Below are 24,608 nucleotides of genomic sequence, written 5' to 3' on the forward strand. Positions count from 1 at the left end.
GCTCTTATTGCAGGTATGTAGTTTCTGGTGCCAAACCACACCTCAAAATAGGTTCAGGTTCTGGTACCCGGGTGCCCAACTGTCTGTCACTGTTACCAGGCAACAAGGTCCCCATCTCTCTCTCTCTCTCTCTCTCTCTCTCTCTCTCTCTCTCTCTTCTCTCCTCTCCTCTCCTAGATACAACACTGCAGAAGTCCCTCACATCCATACTGACTGTTGAAAATCAAGGGTGTGGCATCAACATGGTTACATACCTGAAACCATACTGTATGATTGTCTTCTCATTATAAAGTACAGTGGGTTAGAGTCCATCAAATACACGACTTACACTATTACATAGCCACTATATGGCTGGTGGGGGGTTACTTTAACTTTTGACATACTGTTGATGTTTTCTCTCATTGCCAAAAACAAATATTGATAGTGGCATGGCTTTGAGGTGTGTTACTTTCAATCACTGTTTTTGAGCACCACCTAATTGGACAGCTCCTTTGTACTTGAGAATAGTCCACTAACTTAGCATGTGATCTTGTAATGACAGAGTGGATCATCATGTTTTAGTGGGTAAACAGACTTTCTTCTGGCCTGGAGCTAAAATAGTGGAACAAAGGGTAAGCAATGGTTACATTATCTCTTTAGGTGACACATTGGTTAAACGTCACTATTTCAATATATTCTAATGAGCCCATGTTGAGGTTTTAACAAATCCAGGAGCTCCATAATCACTGACTTGTGTGCTCTTATTGACAGTTACAATCAATGACTTCCTCTCAGGGTCTTTAGACGTATGTACTATCAAACATTACAATTCTTGCACATTTAAAAAAAACAATCTGATTAAGTCAGATCATTATTGTACACAGCTTGTCAATTACGAACCTTAACAGGAGTCTAAATCCCACCAGTATTCCAGAGTAGTCCGCTCCCCAGCAAGCTACAGCAGCACAGCGTTAGAATTAGCAGGACAGGCCTGTCCTGTCTCCCTGTGTTTATCAAGCATCATTAGTGCCACACAAATTGAGGCAAAACTCCACAGAGAGAGAAAGGGAGAGAGAGAACTAGTCCGCCTGGAGAGAAAAGGCAACGTCAAATTGACGGACAAGTTGTTGTCCTTCTGTTTGTAGTCTTTATGCTCGGATATTGACTGACTCCCTCTGCCCCCCCCCTCCAGGCAAGTGGTGTTTCAATGAGACACACCAGTTGTTGATCTGCTCCTTTCTCAAAATCTCCCCATGAGGGGAGAGGGAATGGATGCATTATGTATAGTCGTTTTGGAGCATAATTGGCTATCGTCTTCACGATTCATCCTGCACAGTAAGATAATATACAGTTGAACAATAATTCACACTACAGGAATGTTTCTTTTCACATGCAGTTATTTGATCGTCTGCGTCAGTGCCTCTCAGACTGGCCACCACTCCCCCAGGCCACTCCACATACCGATCCACCCCGACACCAGCACACCAGACTGACATCCACACCCCCAGGCCACTCCACATACCGATCCACCCCGACACCAGCACACCAGACTGACATCCACACCCCCAGGCCACTCCACATACCGATCCACCCCGACACCAGCACACCAGACTGACATCCACTCCCCCAGGCCACTCCACATACCGATCCACCCCGACACCAGCACACCAGACTGACATCCACACCCCCAGGCCACTCCACATACCGATCCACCCCGACACCAGCACACCAGACCACACAGTTCCACATACCGATTGCTAGCATAAGCTGCATCCAGACCCCCAGGATCTGGTCCACCCCAGACTTCTCCCTAGGCCACTCCTCTCCACTCCCTCCTTCTTTCCACCCCGACCCAGCAACCAGACTGACATCCACCCCCTCCACTCTGTCCACCCCGTTCCTCTTGACTCCACCCCCCCTCTCCACATCCGATCCACTCTCCCCAGCACACCAGACTGACATGCTCCTCTTCTCTCCCTCCCTCCTTCTTTCCACTCCCTCTACCCTCTCTCCTTCTCTCTGTCCCGTTCCTCTTCTCTCCCTCCCTCTCCTTCTCTCTCTCCCTGCTCCTCTTCTCTCCCTCCCTCTCCTTCTCTCTCTCCCTGCTCCTCTTCTCTCCCTCCCTCTCCTTCTCTCTCTCCCTGCCTCCTCTTCTCTCCCTCCCTCTCCTTCTCTGTCCCGTTCCTCTTCTCTCCCTCCCTCTCCTCCTCTTCTCTCCCTCCCTCTCCTTCTCTCTCTCCCTGCTCCTCTTCTCTCCCTCCCTCTCCTTCTCTCTCTCCCTGCTCCTCTTCTCTCCCTCCCTCTCCTTCTCTCTCTCCCTGCTCCTCTTCTCTCCCTCCCTCTCCTTCTCTCTCTCCCTGCTCCTCTTCTCTCCCTCCCTCTCCTTCTCTCTCTCCCTGCTCCTCTTCTCTCCCTCCCACTCCTTCTCTCTCTCCCCGCTCCTCTTCTCTCCCTCCCTCTCCTTCTCTCTGTCCCGTTCCTCTTCTCTCTCTCCCTGCTCCTCTTCTCTCCCTCCCTCTCCTTCTCTCTGTCCTGTTCCTCTTCTCTCCCTCCCACTCCTTCTCTCTCTCCCCGCTCCTCTTCTCTCCCTCCCTCTCCTTCTCTTCCTCCTTTTCTTCCCTTCCTGAATCCCATTTTATAGAGTATAGAGAGGTAGTCATTCCTGGTTAGCAATTAGCAGAGCGCTGTATTGTACTGTATGTCCTATGTTCCTCTGCCCGGGACTGGGTCTGAGCACTGTCTGAAGGCCTGACTGCCTGCAGGGCCTGTGGTCATCATTTCCCTAGCCTTCAAAGGGACTATTAACAAACAGAGTTGCTGAGGAACAGAGGGAGGGGACTGCCTCAAAGAGAGAGATTTACAAATGGGAGAGACGGAGGGAGATGAGTGATAGAGCCATAAGGACTGCAGGTTGGGCCGCTCCAGGTTCATTGTTATGTAGATGCATGGTTAACACTTGAATGTTATTCTAAATATCAGAATACATTTGGACTTGGCAAGTAAATTTTACCATCATTAATTCTGAATATGACATTTCAGAATATGAATTCAACTTCAGTCAATTAATCACATTTATTTATCAAGCCCTTCTTACATCAGCAGATGCCACAAAGTGCTGTACAGAAACCCAGCCTAAGACCCCAAACAGCAAGCAATGCAGATGTAGAAGCACAGTTGCTAGGAAAAAATCCCTAGAAAGGCCGGAACCTAGTAAGAAACCAAGAGAGGAACCAGGCTATGAGGGGTGGCCAGTCCTCTTCTGGCTGTGCCGGGTGGAGATTATAACAGAACATGGCCAAGATGTTAAAATGTTCATAGATGACCAGCAGGGTCAAATAATAATAATCACAGTGGTTGTCGAGGGTGCAACAGGTCAGCGCCTCAGGAGTAAATGTCATTTGACTTTTCATAGCTGATCATTCAGAGTATCTCTATCGCTCCTGCTGTCTCTAGAGAGTTGAAAACAGCTGGTCTGGGACAGGTAGCACGTCCAGTGAACAGGCCAAGGTTCCATAGCTGCAGGCAGAACAGTTAAAATCAAATCTAATTTATTGGTCACATACACATGGTTAGCAGATGTTAATGTGACTGTAGCGTAATGCTTGTGCTTCTAATTCCGACCATGCAGTTATATCTAACAAGTAATCTAATCATTTCTCAACAACAAAGGTATGAATAAGAATATATACATATATATATATGGATGAGTGATGGCCGGACGGCATAGGCAAGATGCAGTAGATGGTCTAGAGTACAGTGTATATATATGAGATGAGTAGTGTAGGGTATGTAAACATTATATAAAATGGCATTGTTTAAAGTGACTAGTGACAAATTTATTACATCCAATTTTTAATTATTGAAGTGGCTAGAGATTTGAGTCAGTATGTTGGCAGCAGCCACTCAATGTTAGTGATGGCTGTTTAACAGTCTGATGGCTTTGAGATAGAAGCTGTTTTTCAGTCTCTCGGTCCCAGCTTTGATGCACCTGTACTGACCTCGCCTTCTGGATGATAGCGGGGTGAACAGGCAGTGGCTCGAGTGGTTGTTGTCCTTGATGATCTTTTTGGCCTTCCTGTAACATCGGGTGGTGTTGGTGTCCTGGAGGGCAGGTAGTGTGCCCCGGTGATGCGTTGTGCAGACCTCACTACCCTCAACCCTACCCTGGAGAGTTGTGGGCGGAGCAGTTGCCGTACCAGGCGGTGATACAGCCCGACAGGAAGCTCTAAATTGTGCATCTGTAAAAGTTGTTGAGGGTTTTTGGTGACATGCCAAATTTCTTCAGCCTCCTTCTTCACCACACTGTCTGTGTGGGTGGACCATTTCAGTTTGTCTGTGATGTGTACGCTGAAACTTTCCACCTTCTCCACTACTATCCCATCGATGTGGATCTGCTGTTTCCTGAAGTCCACGATCATCTCCTTTGTTTTGTTGATGTTGAGTGTGAGGTTATTTTCCTGACACCACAATCCGAGGGCTCTCACCTCCTCCCTGTAGGCCCTCTCGTCGTTGTTGGTAATCAAGCCTACCACTGTAGTGTCGTCTGCAAATTTGATGATTGAGTTAGAGGTGTGCATGGCCACGCAGTCGTGGGTGAACAGGGAGTACAGGAGAGGGCTGAGAACGCACCCTTGTGGGGCCCCAGTGTTGAGAATCAGCGGGGTGGAGATGTTGTTTCCTACCTTCACCACCTGGGGGGCGTCCAGTCAGAAAGTCAAGGACCCAGTTGCAGAGGGCGGGGTTGAGATCCAGGGTCTCGAGCTTAATGACGAGTTTGGAGGGTACTGTGGTGTTAAATGCTGAGCTGTCGTCGATGAACAGCAAGCTTACATAGGTATTCATTCCTCTTGTCCAGATGGGATAGGGCAGTGTGATTGCGATTGCGTCGTCTTTGGACCTATTGGGGCGGTAAGAAAATTGGAGTTGGTCTAGGGTGTCAGGTAGGGTGGAGGTGATATGATCCTTGACTAGTCTCTGAAAGCACTTCATGATGACGGAAGTGAGTGCTATGGTGTGAAAGTCGTTTAGCTCAGTAACCTTAGCTTTCTTGGGAACAGGAACAATGGTGGCCCTCTCGAAGCATGTGGGAACAGCAGACTGGGATAGGGATTGATTGAATATGTCAGTAAACACACCAGCCAGCTGGTCTGCACATGCTCTGAGGACACGGCTAGAGATACCGTCTGGGCCTGCAGCCTTGCGAGGGTTAACACGTTTAAATGTTTTATTCACGTTGGCTGGGGTGAAGGAGAACCCACAGGTTTTGGTAGCGGGCCGTGTCAGTTGCACTGTATTGTCCTCAAAGCGAGCAAAGAAGTTGTTTAGTTTTTCTGGGAGCAAGACATCTGGGTCCGCGACGGGGCTTATTTTCTTTTTGTAGTCCGTGATTGACTGTAGACCCTGCCACATACCTCTCGTGTCTTAGCTGTTGAATTGCAACTCTACTTTGTCTCTATACGGACTCTTAGCTTGTTTGATTGCCTTGCGGAGGGCAGAGCTACACTGTTTGTATTCGGTCATGTTTCAGGTCGCCTTGCTCTGATTAAAAGCAGTGGTTCGCGCTTTCAGTTTTGCCTGAATGCTGCCATCAATCTACGGTTTCAGGTTGGGGAAGGTGTTAATATTCGCTGTGGGAACAACATGCACAACATGCACCGATGCACTTGCTAATAAACTCGCTCACCGAATCAGCGTATACATCAATGTCATTGTTCGACGCTATCCAGAACATAGCCCAGTCCAGGTGATCGAAGCAATCTTGAAGCGTGGAATCAGATTGGACCAGCAATGAACAGACCTGAGCATGGGCGTTTCCTGTTTTAGTTTATATTTATAGGCTTGGAGCAACAAAATGGAGTCATGGTTTTCAAAATAGCCTTGTTAAAATCGTCAGCTACAATAATGCAGCCTCAGGATATGTGTTTTCCAGTTTACATAGAGTCCAATGAAGTTCTTTCAGGGCCGTCGAGGTGACTGCTTGGGGGGGGGATATACACGACTGTGATTATAATCAAAGAGAATTCTCTTGGTAGATATTGCGGTCGGCATTTGATTGTAAGGAATTATAGGTCAGGTGAACAAAAAGTCTTGAGTTCCTGTATGTTGGTATGATCACACCAGGACTCGTTAATCATAAAGGCATACACCCCAGCCCTTCTTCTTACCAGAAAGATGTTTGTTTCTGTCGGCGCGATGCTTGAAGAAACCAGGTTGCTGTACCGACTCTGATAACGTGTGTTTCCATGATACAGGGAATGTTACAATCTCTGATGATGATGATGCTCCGATTTCATCTACCTTGTGGTCAAGAGACTGGACATTGGCAAGTAGTATACTCGGGAGTGGTGAGCGATGTGCCCGTCTACGGAGCCTGACCAGAAGACTGCTCGTCTGCCCCTTCTGCGGCGCCGTTGTTTTGGGTCGCCTGCTGGGATCCGATCCATTGTCCTGGGTGGTGGTCCAAACAAAGGATCCGCTTCGGGAAAGTCGTATTCCTGGTCTTAATGTTGTTAAGTTGACGTTGCTCTTATATCCAATAGTTCCTAATAAGACTTAAGATTTCCTGGGGTAACAGTGTCAGAAATAATACATAAAAAACAAAATACTGCATAGTTTCCTAAGAATGGGAGGCGACCATCTCTGTCGGCGCCTGAAGTACAAAAAAATTGGAGCAGTAGCGCGACCAGGTGGACTGGGGACAGCAAGGAGTCATCAGGCCATGTCAGCTAAAATGTTTTACGTAAATTAGTCTCCTGGTTAAATCACCGACCTGGGGGCCCCATTGATTTTATTAGTCACTCTCACTCAGATATCATATTAAAAACTGGGAACATTTCCCTCCACCTTATGGCAAGATGTGTAGAATTGCAGGAAATTAACTGTAAAACTGCCCCCTTTTCTCTCCACCCCATTGCAAAATGAGTAGAATTGCATGAAATGTGTTATGCATTTGCATTTGGGGCCCCCAAAAGTCTAGGACCGGCTCTGACCCGCGAGCCACTGCGGCCCCTGATGATGAGTTCAGATTTTTTTTGTGGGCCCCTATTAAAGTTGCCCATCCCTGCTCTAAAGCCTGATTGACAGCTTCTCTGAGTGGATGTTTATTACTATCCTCTAAAGACTATACTTTGCTGTGATTGGTTTTCATCCTTTACAATGAGGACGCTGATGACATGACAATCACACGATATCCAACAATGATTCAGACGTCAAAGACATATTATTTCTAGTATTTCTATGACATGAAGCTAAAGTATGTCATGAAAATGTGGACTGAATTATACTCCCCATAGGAAAAACTGCCGTATTGTTATGATTATACAGTATGCCTACACAATAAACACACTACCGCCCTAAAGCTACTGTAGAGACCATGTAATAATAAAATACTCCAGAAATTAATTAGTCAACAAATGTAGCCTGGACTTTGAAATACAGCTTCAGTAACAATCAATTCAATTCAGCCGTCCAGGGGACTCTGAATGATGTTCAAATGAATTAAGTAAAAATTAAATGGGTAAAGCATTTCACTACGGAATTAATTGAATGTCCTGTAATTTATTATAGTTTATGAGAGAGAGAGAGAGAGAGAGAGAGAGAGAGAGAGAGAGAGAGAGAGAGAGAGAGAGAGAGAGAGAGAGAGAGAGACAGAGACAGAGAGAGAGACAGAGAGAGAGAGAGAGAGAGAGAGAGAGAGAGAGAGAGAGAGAGAGACAGAGAGACAGAGAGAGAGAGAGAGAGAGAGAGAGAGAGAGAGAGAGAGAGAGAGAGAGAGAGAGAGAGAGAGAGAGAGAGAGACAGAGAGAGAGAGAGAGAGAGAGAGAGAGAGACAGAGAGAGAGACAGAGAGAGACAGAGACAGAGACAGAGACAGAGAGAGAGAGAGAGAGAGAGAGAGAGAGAGAGAGAGAGAGAGAGAGAGAGAGAGAGAGAGAGAGAGAGAGAGAGAGAGAGAGAGAGAGAGAGAGAGAGAGAGAGAGAGAGAGTGTCAATGTCTTCCCTTTGTGGCAGAAATAAGATCTAATTCACACAGGCAGTTATGTACTGTAGGCACCAACGTGTGAAAAGGGCCAATGCTGTTTCATGACTGGATTGACTATTTATCTTCTTCTGAAAAGCAATCCTGTCACAACACTGGATAATAATTATACTGTGAATAAAGCCATGGACATTGGAAAGTTTCACAATGAAACTCTTTTCCCATCCATTCTATGTCTAAACCTCCTCCCCATTCTCATTTGAAATGAGAGTTCATTGTAGAATCAAATGGGAGCGTTTTATGCACACACACACAAATCAAGTTTCTCTCTCATGGAGTTGAAGAGGCACATTGATTGTCATTAAGGTATCTAAAGCCCCCAAGTGGGGAAGGTTGGCAACAACTCTGCCACGCTTTTCCTCAACACAGGGTCCCCACAAGGGTGCTTGCTCAGACCCCTCCTGTACTCGCTGTTCACCCAGGACTGTGTGGAGACTCACGTCTCCAACTTAATCGTCAAGTTTGCTAAGGATTACCAACAACGATGAGACAACATGTAGGGAGAAGGTGAAAAACCTGGCGGAATGGACAAAACGAAGGAGCTATTTGTGGACTACAGGAGACAGCAGAGAGAGTACACCCCCATCCACATCGACAGGGCCACAGTGGAGAGGGTCAAAAGCTTCAAGTTCCTCGGCGTGCACATTACTGACAACCTGAAATGGTCCCTTCACACAGACAGTGTGGTGAAAAATGTGAAACAGCACCTCTTCAACCTCACGAGACTGAAGAAATTCAGCTAGGCTCCTAAGACCCTCACAAACTTTTGCACCATTGAGAGCATCCTTTCAGCCTGTTCCGTAACTGCACTGTCTGCAACCACAGGGCTCTCCAGAGGGGGTTGCGGTCTGCCCAACACATCACCGGGGGCACACTACCTGCCCTCCAGGACATCTACAGCACCCTATTTCCCAGGACGGCAAAGAAGATCATCAAGGACCTCAGCAGCCCGAGCCATAGCCTGTTCACCCCGCTACCATCTAGAAGGCAGAGTGCAACTGCATCAAAGCTGGGACCGAGAGACTCTAGGCCATCAGACTGTTAAACAGTCACCACTAGCCTTAGTCACTGTTCTAGCAGGCTACCACCTGGTGCTCTACCCTGTACCATAGAGACTGCTGCCCTATGTACATAGACATTGACCACTAGTCACTTTAATAATACTACTACTATTTTACTATTTTACCCACTTCATATGTGTATACTGTATTCTAGTCATGGCTCAATTTATATAACTACTGCTGTACACACCTGTTCTATTCATATACTGTCCATGCTGTCTATACATCCCTGCACTGTTGGAGCTACAAACACAAGCATTTCGCAGCACCCGTGATAACATCTGCAAATCTGTGTACGCAACCAATAAACTTTGATTTGATTTGATTTGCGATATCCATCGTGTTTGAAGGTTGTCTGCCCATCCCTTGTGGCAGTGTGTGGTGTTGTTGAGGTGTGTGTGTGCGTGTGCGTGCGTGTGTGTGTGTGTGTGTGTGCGTGTGTGTGTGTGTGTGTGTGTGTGTGTGTGTGTGTGTGTGTGTGTGTGTGTGTGTGTGTGTGTGTGTGTGTGTGTGTGTGTGTGTGTGTGTGTGTGCATGCGTGCACGTTAGGGTTCGAATTAGGAAACAAGGTTAGTTTTAGGAGCTAGGGTTAAGGTTAGGTTTTTGGGTTCGGGTAAGAGTACAGGTTAGGGTTAGGGAAAATAGGATTTTGAATGGGACTGAATTGTGTTTCCCCACAAGGTTAGCTGTACAAGACTGTGTGTGTGTGTGTGTGTGTGTGTGTGTGTGTGTGTGTGTGTGTGTGTGTGTGTGTGTGTGTGTGTGTGTGTGTGTGTGTGTGTGTGTGTGTGTGTGTGTGTGTGTGTGTGTGTGTGTGTGTGTGTGTGTGTGTGTGTGTGTACAGTATGTTTGTTACCTCTGCATAAATAAGTGCACATGTCCTCTCTTCTCCTCTTTTCTTCTCCTCTCCACATATTTTCCAGGGTGAGAGAGGTTGACAGCTAAGCAGAGTTGAGAAAGAGCTGGAGAGATGAAAAGTAAATTGACAGGATACTGGGTCAGCGCTCCTCAGTGGAGAAAGGGAGTGTGTGAATGGAGTGGTTGACGTAAGGGGTGATAGTTCAACTCCACTCACTTTGTGTGTGATGGGGGGATTGTGGTGGGGCTTAGCCAATACTAGCACTAGCAGCTGCAGTACAGATGCTGCAGGTCAGTAGGCTAGGCTAACTTAATGTGTCTAACCTGTGAGAAATTAGCCAAAACCAGCCAATACCTACAAAACATATGTTTTAAATACACAATATATATACTAAAGTATGTGGACACCCCTTCAAATGAGTGGATTTGGCTATTTTAGCTACACCCATTGCTGACAGGTGTATAAAGTTGAGCATACAAGCAATCTCCATAGACAAACATTGGCAGTAAAATGGCCTGTTCTGAAGAGCTCAGTGACTTTCAATGTGCCACCGTCATATTAATGCCAATGATTTTGTCATGAGATGTTTGAGCAGGTGTCCACATACCTTTGGTCATGTAGTGTAGCTAGTGTAGACGTTGCGTGGGCGCCTGGCTGTGTGTGTTTGTCTTTATGTGTTTGTTTTCCCCGGTATAGTATAGACTGGGATGTTGAACAGGGGATGGCACTGTGAGTGTGTTTGTTATTCCCTGTATAGTATAGACTGGGATGTTGAACAGGGGATGGCACTGTGAGTGTGTTTGTTATTCCCTGTATATTATAGACTGGGATGTTGAACAGGGGATGGCACTGTGAGTGTGTTTGTTATTCCCTGTATAGTATAGACTGGGATGTTGAACAGGGGATGGCACTGTGAGTGTGTTTGTTATTCCCTGTATATTATAGACTGGGATGTTGAACAGGGGATGGCACTGTGAGTGTGTTTGTTATTCCCTGTATATTATAGACTGGGATGTTGAACAGGGGATGGCACTGTGAGTGTGTTTGTTTTCCCCTGTATATTATAGACTGGGATGTTGAACAGGGGATGGCACTGTGAGTGTGTTTGTTATTCCCTGTATATTATAGACTGGGATGTTGAACAGGGGATGGCACTGTGAGTGTGTTTGTTATTCCCTGTATATTATAGACTGGGATGTTGAACAGGGGATGGCACTGTGAGTGTGTTTGTTATTCCCTGTATATTATAGACTGGGATGTTGAACAGGGGATGGCACTGTGAGTGTGTTTGTTATTCCCTGTATATTATAGACTGGGATGTTGAACAGGGGGTGGCACTGTGAGTGTGTTTGTTTTCCCCTGTATATTATAGACTGGGATGTTGAACAGGGGATGGCACTGTGAGTGTGTTTGTTATTCCCTGTATATTATAGACTGGGATGTTGAACAGGGGATGGCACTGTGAGTGTGTTTGTTATTCCCTGTATAGTATAGACTGGGATGTTGAACAGGGGGTGGCACTGTCAGTGTGTTTGTTTTCCCCTGTATATTATAGACTGGGATGTTGAACAGGGGATGGCACTGTGAGTGTGTTTGTTTTCCCCTGTATAGTATAGACTGGGATGTTGAACAGGGGATGGCACTGTGAGTGTGTTTGTTATTCCCTGTATAGTATAGACTGGGATGTTGAACAGGGGATGGCACTGTGAGTGTGTTTGTTATTCCCTGTATATTATAGACTGGGATGTTGAACAGGGGATGGCACTGTGAGTGTGTTTGTTATTCCCTGTATATTATAGACTGGGATGTTGAACAGGGGATGGCACTGTGAGTGTGTTTGTTATTTCCTGTATATTATAGACTGGGATGTTGAACAGGGGATGGCACTGTGAGTGTGTTTGTTATTCCCTGTATAGTATAGACTGGGATGTTGAACAGGGGATGGCACTGTGAGTGTGTTTGTTATTCCCTGTATAGTATAGACTGGGATGTTGAACAGGGGATGGCACTGTGAGTGTGTTTGTTATTTCCTGTATATTATAGACTGGGATGTTGAACAGGGGATGGCACTGTGAGTGTGTTTGTTATTCCCTGTATAGTATAGACTGGGATGTTGAACAGGGGATGGCACTGTGAGTGTGTTTGTTATTCCCTGTATAGTATAGACTGGGATGTTGAACAGGGGATGGCACTGTGAGTGTGGTTGTTATTCCCTGTATAGTATAGACTGGGATGTTGAACAGGGGATGGCACTGTGAGTGTGTTTGTTTTCCCCTGTATATTATAGACTGGGATGTTGAACAGGGGTGGCACTGTGAGTGTGTTTGTTTTCCCTGTATAGTATAGACTGGGATGTTGAACAGGGGATGGCACTGTGAGTGTGTTTGTTATTCCCTGTATATTATAGACTGGGATGTTGAACAGGGGATGGCACTGTGAGTGTGTTTGTTATTCCCTGTATATTATAGACTGGGATGTTGAACAGGGGATGGCACTGTGAGTGTGTTTGTTATTCCCTGTATATTATAGACTGGGATGTTGAACAGGGGGTGGCACTGTGAGTGTGTTTGTTTTCCCCTGTATATTATAGACTGGGATGTTGAACAGGGGATGGCACTGTGAGTGTGTTTGTTATTCCCTGTATATTATAGACTGGGATGTTGAACAGGGGATGGCACTGTGAGTGTGTTTGTTATTCCCTGTATATTATAGACTGGGATGTTGAACAGGGGATGGCACTGTGAGTGTGTTTGTTATTCCCTGTATATTATAGACTGGGATGTTGAACAGGGGATGGCACTGTGAGTGTGTTTGTTATTTCCTGTATATTATAGACTGGGATGTTGAACAGGGGATGGCACTGTGAGTGTGTTTGTTATTCCCTGTATAGTATAGACTGGGAGTATAGACTGGGATGTTGAACAGGGGATGGCACTGTGAGTGTGTTTGTTATTCCCTGTATAGTATAGACTGGGATGTTGAACAGGGGATGGCACTGTGAGTGTGTTTGTTATTCCCTGTATAGTATAGACTGGGATGTTGAACAGGGGATGGCACTGTGAGTGTGTTTGTTATTTCCTGTATATTATAGACTGGGATGTTGAACAGGGGATGGCACTGTGAGTGTGTTTGTTATTCCCTGTATAGTATAGACTGGGATGTTGAACAGGGGATGGCACTGTGAGTGTGTTTGTTATTCCCTGTATAGTATAGACTGGGATGTTGAACAGGGGATGGCACTGTGAGTGTGTTTGTTATTCCCTGTATATTATAGACTGGGATGTTGAACAGGGGATGGCACTGTGAGTGTGTTTGTTATTCCCTGTATATTATAGACTGGGATGTTGAACAGAGGATGGCACTGTGAGTGTGTTTGTTATTCCCTGTATATTATAGACTGGGATGTTGAACAGGGGATGGCACTGTGAGTGTGTTTGTTATTCCCTGTATATTATAGACTGGGATGTTGAACAGTATAATAGTGAGACAGTTTCATCATGGCGTTTGATGGTTTATGCGACTGCACTTGAAGAAACGTTCAAAGTTCTTGAAATGTTCCAGATTGACTGACCTTCATGTCTTAAAGTAGTGATGGACTGTCGTTTCTCTTTGCTCATTTGAGCTGATCTTGCCATAACATGGACTTGGTCTTTTACCAAATAGGGCTATCTTCTGTATACCAACCCTACCTTGTCACAAATCAACTGATTTGCTCAAACGCATTAAGAAATTCCACAAATTAACTTTGAAAAGGCACACCTGTTAATTGAAATGCATTCCAGGTGATTACCTCATGAAGCTGGTCGAGATAACACCAAGAGTGTGCAAAGCTGTTATCAGGGCAAAGGGTGGCTACTTTGAGAATCTAAAATAGATTTTGATATATTTAATAATTTTGGTTACTACATGATTCCAGATGTTATTTCATAGTTTTGATGTCTTCACTATTATTCTACATTGTAGAAAATAGTCAAAATGAAGAAAAACCCTTGAATCAGTAGGTGTGTCCAAACCTTGGACTGGTACTGTATATGTACACTCTACAGTGCCTTCGGAAAGTATTCAGAACCCTTGACTTTTCCCACATTTTGTTACGTTACAGCCTTATTCTAAAATGGATTAAATTCAAAAATGTTCTCATCAATCTTCACACATATAATGACAAAACAAAAACAGATTTTTCGAAATGTTTAAAATTTATGAGAAATAAAAAACAGAAATACCTTATTTACATAAGTATTCAGCCCTTTTGCTATGAGATTCGAACTTGAGCTCAGGTGCATCCTGTTTCCATTGACCATCCTAAAGATGTTTCTTAAACTTGATTAGACTGTTAATTCAATTTATTGGACATGATTTGTTAAGGTACACACCTGTCGAAGGTCCCACAGTTGACAGTGCATGTCAGAGCAAAAACCAAGCCATAAGTTTGAAGGAATTGTCCGTAGAGCTCCGAGAGGATTGTGTCGAGGCACAGATCTGGAGAAGGGTACACAATTTCTGCAGCATTTTCTTCTTTTTTAAACTTTTGTTTAACTAGACAAGTCAGTTAAGAACAAATTCTAATTTTCGATTGTCACCCTAGGAACAGTTGGTTAACTGCCTTGTTCAGAAGCAGAACGACAGATTTCTACCTTGTCTGCTTGTGGTTTCAATCTTGCAACCTTCCGGTTACAAGTCTAACGCTCTAACCACTAGGCTACCTAGAACAAAGTGGCCTCCATTGTTCTGAAATGGAAGTAGTTTGGAACCACCAAGACTCTCCCTAGAGCTGGCTGCCCGGCCAAACTGAAAAATCGGGGGAGAAGGGCTTTGGTCAGGGAGGTGACCAAGAACCCGATGGTCACTCTGACAGAGCTCCAGAGTTCCTCTGTGGAGATGAGAGAATCTTCCAGAAGGACAACTATCTCTGCAGCACTCCACCAATCAGGCCTTTATGGTAGAGTGGCCAGACGGAACCCACTCCTCAATAAAAGGCACATGACAGCCTGCTTGGAGTTTGCCTTAAGGCACCTAAAGACTCTTAGACGTTGAGAAACACTATTCCCTGGTCTGATGAAACCAAGATTGAACCATTTGGCCTGAATGCATAGCGTCACATCTGGAGGAAACCTGGCACCATCCCTATGGTGAAGCAACGTCGTGGCAGTATAATGCTGTTGGGATGTTTTTCAACGGCTGGGACTGGGAGACTAGTCAGGATCAAGAATAAGATGAACGGAGCAAAGTACAGAGAGATCCTTGATGAAAACCTGCTACAGAGCACTCAGGAACTCAGACTGGGGTGAATGCACACCTTTCAACTGGACAATGACCCTAAGCTCACAGCCAAGACAACGCAGGAGTGGCTTCGGGACAAGTCTCTGAATGTCCTTGAGTGGCCCACCCAAACATATCTGGAGAGACCTGTGCAGCGATGCTCCCCATCCAACCTGACAGAGCTTGAGAGGATCTGCAGAGAAGAATAGGAGAAACTCCCCAAATACAGGTGTGCCAAGCTTGTAGAGTCATACCAAAGAAGACTCGAGGCTGTAATCACTGCCAAAGGTGCTTTAACAAAGTACTGAGTAAAGGGTCTGAATACTTATGTAAATGTTAAATTTCCGGGATCGGGGGTTTATTCATAAATTTGCAAAAATGTATAAAATCTCGTGTTTGCTTTGTCATCATGGGGTATTGTGATGTCATTATGGGGTATTGTGTGTAGATGGATGAGGGGGGAAATCTAAACAATTTAATCAATTTTAGAATAAAGTTGTTGTAAAAGTCAAGGTGTCTAAATACATTCCGAATGTACTGTACAAAAGTATGTGGACACAAAATAGTGTATTCGTCTATTTCAGCCACATCCATTGCTGAAAGGTTTATAAAATCAAGCACACAGCCATGCAATCTCCATAGACAAATATTGGCAGTAGAAAGGCCTTACTGACGTGGCACTGTCACAGGATGCCACCTTTCCAACAAGTAATATCATCACATTTTTGCCCTGCTAGAGCTGCACCGGTCAACTGTAAGTGCTGCTATTGTGAAGTCCAGGAGCAATAACGGCTCAGTCGTAAAGTGGTAGGCCACAAAGCTCACAGAATGGAACCAACTGAGTTGTTGGAAAGGAATATTCTATTTCGGTGCCACGTTGAATGTCATTGCACTCTTCAGTAAGACCAACCCACTGCCAGTGTTTGTCTATAGAGATTGCATGGCTTTGTGCTCGATTTTATACACCTGTCAGCAACGGATGTGGGTAAAATAGCCGAATCCATGTGTTTGATGCCAATCCATTCACTCTGTTCCGGCCACTATTATGAGCCGTCCTCCCTTCAGCAGCCTCCACTGGTCGAGCTTGGGATCTCTGCTGGCCTGTCTGTGTGAGCCTTCATGTGTAAGGTTTGGAGAGGGACTTAAAACCCTTAAATAAAGGGCAAACCAGCCAGATAGACAATATGACCATTCTTACTTAATGGACACAGGGAACCTGGAGTATATTGTATAGCCTTCTGTGTTTCATAACACACACACCCATATGCGGGAGAAAGTGGGTGTGTGTGTGGGGGGGTTCTTATTCCTACAGTGGCAATTAACACAGTAGCATGTGTACCCCCCAAATATAGCACTTTACATCTGCCAATTGGCTCAAAATTGCTCCCGTCCCCTAATTGTGAATTTCACCCGGCAGCAGATTGATATTTCCAATGAAACTATGCGCGTTAATAAAAATAAATAAAAAAGTATGTTAATTGGATATGTTGCGAGCCCAGTGTAGGGCTGGGCTGTGTTCCGCTGGGCTGTGTTCCGCTGGGCTGGGTTCCGCTGGGCTGGGTTCTCATGTATCGAGCTGAGAGCCGAGGGGAGACGCTGGTGCCAGCTTTTGCAGACCCATAGATATTGATATTGAGCTCTATGCTTGGTTGGACAGTGATTCTTCCGTCTCTCTCTCACTCTCTCTCTCTCTCTCTCTCTCTTTATTTTCATCTTCCACTAGACTAGGTCTGCCTGTCTGCTCTAGTCCCATACACCCACCCAACCCTAGATGAGCTCTCTCACAACCTGGAATCAACTTTATGCTGAGTCACTCCTTCCTTAATCTCTTTCTTTAGCCATCTTGCTTTCTCTCTTTCTCTCTTTCTCTCTTTCTCTCTCTCTCTCTCTCTCTCTCTCTCTCTCTCTCTCTCTCTCTCTCTCTCTCTCTCTCTCTCTCTCTCTCTCTCTGGCTTTCTTTATCTCTCTGCCTCTCTCACACATACTACTCTCTCCTTGCTTCGGCGTACTCCATTGGCATATGCCGTCTGGTATATCAGGTGTGTCAACATTTTATGCCATGTCATTCACAGATGAGGGTATAATAATTGAGGATAGTGTCCTGTGATAGCTGGCCACAATTTCCAAGCAATGGGAAGAGCAACAATAAAACAACAATAAAAACATAGCATCTTTTTCTCAGTAAGGGAGTGACGTCTCTAAACGTCCCCGTGACTCCATTTTAAACGAGAGTGTGAGTCTTTTTCCTTATCCACAGATAAAGGTGCATTTGAGATGTTGACAGATGTTATATTGTCTGTTTTTTACAAGGAAGACTAAAACGGAAACAACCTTTAATAATGTGTGTTTTTTACAATCTCAATTAGCAAATGTATTTGTGTTGCTCTGTGAATATGTGTCCTGTTGGTAATTGCTGTCTTCATGCCTTTTTCTCTCTCTTCCTCAGGTGTCATCCGTCTTGTATTTGTGTCGGGTTGGGCGTGAACGGGGTTGTCTTGATTTGAGATTTGAACTAAACTATCTTTTCTCTCTCTCTCCTCTCTCTCTGTCTCCCCACAGGGGACTCATCGCAGGCCGGTAAGTCGACTATCTCTTCACCTTCTCTCTTGCTCTGACACACGTACTGCTGTTTTGTCTGTGGCTGACAGTGATGTGGGATTTGATGATTCTAAGGCACGATACAGACTGAACACGCACAATGGTGCGCGCCGACGAACACACGCACACACACACACACACACACACACACACACACACACACACACACACACACACACACACACACACACACACACACACACACACACACACACACACACACACACACACACACACACACACACACACACACACACACACACACACACACACACACTCCATTGGGTATACAAAAGCACATATAAAAGCCTAACGTGCCTCTACAAACCAGACGGATTGAGATTGCTGTGCCACTTGAACTTTTCTCCCAGCGGTGAAAGCCAACTTTGAAGGGTGCACAATTACCATTTATTTGTATTGTGAGGCTGCGGGATTCCTGCTTTTATATCAGTGAGAGGAGCTCTCAGTCTCAGTGGATTGTGAGCAATCCAGAAAAGTGTAAACTATATTGCTTTCAATCAGTCATCTGCTGGTTGGGGCCCAGCAATTGACAGCAATAACCACTCAGGTTGAGAATGAAGACATACGAGAGGCCGGGGTGTATCCAACTCAATAGCCAGCCCACTCTGATGAGAGAAGATGACTTAATGGACAGAATATAGCTATAGTTGCTCTTACCATTCAGAGTTCAGCAAGGTAACTCTGAATAGCAGATACATTAAGAGGCAGATGGGATCATGTATGTGTGAGGAAGATTGAGGTGTGAAGTTTTGTGATGTAGATCTGTGTTTTGTAAAGGTTTGCAATTGGGTCAACTGTTTGTTGTGGTGTCTGCTTTAAGTGAACAGTAGAGAGTATTGTAGTTTTCACCATGTTGTGAGCATGCTTTTAAAGGTGCACTACGCAGAAATCTCTCTGCCATTTCCTGGTTGCTTAAAATTCTAGTTGTTTGTCTAATTTCAGTTTAAGTGACAAAACAAGCAAGTAAAGTGTAGAGAATCATTGTACCATCTAAACCGCTGTGAAATATATTTTCAATAAATAAAACTATTGTATTTTCAGCAGTTTGAAGCTGATGTACAAAATTGAAAGTTAAAGCCAAAAAAACGAAACTTAAGAACAGGAAGCATAGAAATAGCACACATAGAATATATCTACCACTTCTTAGACTTTTTTTGTTGAGTTTATTTTTTATTTTTACAGGGACAGTGCACATTTAATCAACGTTTCAGAAAAAGTGCAGGTTTTAGCCAGCCGGTTAATTTTCATCCGCGGTCCCAGGGCTTGTTATTAAAAACAATTACTATAACAATACAGGCAATCAATGAGCAGTGAGCACAAGCAGAGCAACATAGGACAATCAAGACGTAGAATACAGACATACAGCAACATAGAACAAAAAGCAGCAAGACAAAATCCATAAAAGCAACAGTGTTTCCACACCTCAGAAGCTACAGACAAAAAAGCGGCCATACAAAACTAGGGATTATGTTCACAAATCTGATTGGCCTTTAGCCATGTCTCCATGTTTTTAATGAAAGTGTGATAGGTGGTGCAGTTGTGTGTCTGATGGCAGTGTATTCCAAACATGGGAAGCTCTCACAGAGGAAGCAGATTGACTAAAGATGCTTTTCCTGAAGGGAACTATACAGTCACCTCTCATGGCAGACCTTGTGGATCTGCTGCCATATGTTTGGGCTTTCTGTTTAACAAAACTACTGAGTGGAGGGGCGGCCAGGCCATTTAGGATCTTGATTACAAGACATGCATCTGTGTATTGCACAATATTTTCCCAACTCAGGATCTCATGCTTTCTGAGGATTTAACAGTGATGATGGCTATTGTTCTTCCTATCAAGCACTTTGAGAGCCTGTTTGTAGAGAGACTGAATGGGTTTTAATGTTGTACAGGAAGCTTGGGCCCAGCTAGTCAAGCAGTATGTTAAGTGAGGAAGTATCATAGATTTGGAGTACAGTTTTGCTACCTCTGTAAGCAAACAATTTCTTATTGGTTGAATTTGGTTATTTGAATTAAAAGAGGGGTTGGAATCAAGTATGATGCCAAAGTACTTAAAATCAGATACCACCTGGAGCTTCTCCCCTGACACATAGACATCTGGCTCAGTAACATCAGTTGCCCTCTTTGTGAAGAACATGCAGACAGTTTTTTTTTCACATTGAGATGCAAACATGAGTCACTGAGCCACTTTGTAACCTGGACCATTACAGTAGTGAGTCACTGAGCCACTTTGTAACCTGGACCATTACAGTAGTGAGTCACTGAGCCACTTTGTAACCTGGACCATTACAGTAGTGAGTCACTGAGCCACTTTGTAACCTGGACCATTACAGTAGTGAGTCACTGAGCCACTTTGTAACCTGGACCATTACAGTAGTGAGTCACTGAGCCACTTTGTAACCTGGACCATTACAGTAGTGAGTCACTGAGCCACTTTGTAACCTGGACCATTACAGTAGTGAGTCACTGAGCCACTTTGTAACCTGGACCATTACAGTAGTGAGTCACTGAGCCCATTACAGTAGTGAGTCACACTTTGTAACCTGGACCATTACAGTAGTGAGTCCCTGAGCCACTTTGTAACCTGGACCATTACAGTAGTGAGTCACTGAGCCACTTTGTAACCTGGACCATTACAGTAGTGAGTCACTGAGCCACTTTGTAACCTGGACCATTACAGTAGTGAGTCACTGAGCCACTTTGTAACCTGGACCATTACAGTAGTGAGTCACTGAGCCACTTTGTAACCTGGACCATTACAGTAGTGAGTCACTGAGCCACTTTGTAACCTGGACCATTACAGTAGTGAGTTCTTGTGCAGCTTGTTGTTTGCCCTTTGCACATATATCACTGTATCATCTGCATACATTTGAACTTCAGACCCAGTAGAGACAGAAGGCAGATCATTAATGTACAGGCTGAACAGGAGGGCCCCCAGTATTGACCCTTGGGGCACACCCACATCATAGCTAAGAGTGGGCGACAGCTTATTGCTCACTCTGACACACTGGGTTATGCCTTCAAGGTATGATCTCAAGGCATCGGGGGGAAAGTTGAAATTGGACAATTTTGTGATGAGTACCTCATGGTTAACAGTATCAAAAGCCCTCCTTAGGTCCAGAAACACAGCCCCAACAATGCCCCTTTGTCCTTCTTGGACTTTACATTTTCCAGAAGAAAGCAGTTGAACGTTTCTGTGGAGTGTTTTGCTCTGAAGGCAAGATGCATGGAGAGTAATGTGAAGGGGCTGGTGAGGTGTGCAATCAGTTGCTCTACTACACACTTTTCAACAACCTTCGACACTACAGGTAGTATACTAATGGGCCTGTAGTTACTCACTTCAGTAGGGTCACCCGATTTAAAGATGGCTGTTATTATGGCTGACCTCCAGACCCTTGGAAACACGCCTTGACCAATAGATGTGTTGGTGTCCTTAGTAATGGGGCCAATGAGTGACTCCTTGTAGTTTTTAAGAAAGGTACAGTCCAACCCAAACACATCTTTGGCTTTAGAGTTCTTTAGTGACCTAATCACTTTGTTCACCTCTGACTCAGAAACCTCCCTAATGATGAAGACAGATCATCAATACACATTTCAATGTGATCGTGTCACCCAAAAAGTTACATATTGCAGTTTTAAATATATACATTTAAGTCCAGATATGCTAATAAATTCTACTTACTTTATTTTTTTTTAAACATTGTCTGCCTCCATCCGCCACTCTGAAATGTATATCAATCAGTTCTTTCCAGACTTAGGACTCAAAATGTAATACAACCAAGGAGATAATGCAAACCTAAGGACAATCCCAGTTTTTTTGTCTATGTTGTTGTGTATACTGCTAAAGTGTTATGCATCACTTAAGTATTCATTAAAACTACACCCCAAGACCATATCTCAAATCTGCTGACATGCTACTGCTCGCAAGATTTTAATTTGGAATCAGTGAAGTGTGTGTGGTGTGTGTGTGTGTTTATACACAAGCTAATGAAACGTATCAACGCTCCACACAAACAGTTAGGAAATGTAATGCTTGCTAAAGCTATAGCTTCCAGCAGTTGCTGCAATGTGCCTTTCAGTCGAGTATGATGACATCAATAGTATCGCTCCTCTACAGAATATTATCCCCCAAGAATACACTTTTATATAGGAATTGAATCGTTGGATGAAATGCACTGCAGCGTTGAGGCTATGTTCTGACTGAACGAGCAAATATGTACAACACATACACACACCACACATAATACAATGGATACCTACACATACATACACCACACATAATACAATGGATACCTACACATACACACACACCACACATAATACAATGGATACCTACACATACACACACCACACATAATACAATGGATACCTACACATACACACACCACACATAATACAATGGATACCTACACATACACACACCACACATAATACAATGGATACCTACACGTACACACACCACACATAATACAATGGATACCTACACATACACACACCACACATAATACAATGGATACCTACACATACACACACCACACATAATACAATGGATACCTACACATACACACACCACACACATAATACAATGGATACCTACACATACATACACCACACATAATACAATGGATACCTACACATACACACACCACACATAATACAATGGATACCTACACATACACACACCACACATAATACAATGGATACCTACACATACACACACCACACATAATACAATGGATACCTACACATACACACACCACACATAATACAATGGATACCTACACATACACACACCACACATAATACAATGGATACCTACACATACACACACACACACACACATAATACAATGGATACCTACACATACACACACCACACATAATACAATGGATACCTACACATACACACACATAATACACACACACAATACAATGGATACCTGGATACACACATACATACACCACACATAATACAATGGATACCTACACATACACACACCACACATAATACAATGGATACCTACACATACACACACACACACATAATACAATGGATACCTACACATACACACACCACACATAATACAATGGATACCTACACATACATACACCACACATAATACAATGGATACCTACACATACACACACACCACACATAATACAATGGATACCTACACATACACACACCACACATAATACAATGGATACCTACACATACACACACCACACATAATACAATGGATACCTACACGTACATACACCACACATAATACAATGTATACCTACACATACACACACCACACATAATACAATGGATACCTACACATACACACACCACACATAATACAATGGATACCTACACATACACACACCACACATAATACAATGGATACCTACACGTACATACACCACACATAATACAATGGATACCTACACATACACACACCACACATAATACAATGGATACCTACACATACACACACCACACATAATACAATGGATACCTACACATACACACACCACACATAATACAATGGATACCTACACATACATACACCACACATAATACAATGGATACCTACACATACACACACCACACATAATACAATGGATACCTACACATACACACACACACACATAATACAATGGATACCTACACATACACACACCACACATAATACAATGGATACCTACACATACATACACCACACATAATACAATGGATACCTACACATACACACACACACACATAATACAATGGATACCTACACATACACACACCACACATAATACAATGGATACCTACACATACACACACCACACATAATACAATGGATACCTACACATACACACACCACACATAATACAATGGATACCTACACATACACACACACCACACATAATACAATGGATACCTACACATACACACACCACACATAATACAATGGATACCTACACATACATACACCACACATAATACAATGGATACCTACACATACACACACCACACATAATACAATGGATACCTACACATACACACACCACACATAATACAATGGATACAATGGATACCTACACATACACACACAATGGATACCTACACACATAATACAATGGATACCTACACATACACACACACCACACATAATACAATGGATACCTACACATACACACACCACACATAATACAATGGATACCTACACATACACACACCACACATAATACAATGGATACCTACACATACACACACCACACATAATACAATGGATACCTACACATACACACACCACACATAATACAATGGATACCTACACATACACACACCACACATAATACAATGGATACCTACACATACACACACCACACATAATACAATGGATACCTACACATACACACACCACACATAATACAATGGATACCTACACATACACACACCACACATAATACAATGGATACCTACACATACACACACCACACATAATACAATGGATACCTACACATACACACACCACACATAATACAATGGATACCTACACATACACACACCACACATAATACAATGGATACCTACACATACACACACCACACATAATACAATGGATACCTACACATACACACACCACACATAATACAATGGATACCTACACATACACACACCACACATAATACAATGGATACCTACACATACACACACACCACACATAATACAATGGATACCTACACATACATACCCCACACATAATACAATGGATACCTACACATACACCTATACACATATTTTCTTATTTTTGAAAACCA

The 24,608-nt window shown here is 43.8% G+C and overlaps 1 protein-coding gene across 1 annotated transcript in view; it reads left to right on the forward strand.

The window, feature by feature from the left end:
- Positions 1 to 24,608, forward strand: part of LOC118392701 (neurexin-1-like) — a 1,157,590-nt gene that overhangs the window by 373,900 nt on the left and 759,082 nt on the right. The window contains exon 5 of the mRNA XM_052460740.1: positions 17,755 to 17,772. Coding sequence (XP_052316700.1) covers positions 17,755 to 17,772 — 18 coding nt within the window. The remainder of the gene's footprint in view (positions 1 to 17,754; positions 17,773 to 24,608) is intronic.

Source organism: Oncorhynchus keta, chromosome 13 (genome assembly GCF_023373465.1).
Source record: "Oncorhynchus keta strain PuntledgeMale-10-30-2019 chromosome 13, Oket_V2, whole genome shotgun sequence".
NCBI classification, from domain to species: Eukaryota; Metazoa; Chordata; class Actinopteri; order Salmoniformes; family Salmonidae; genus Oncorhynchus; species Oncorhynchus keta.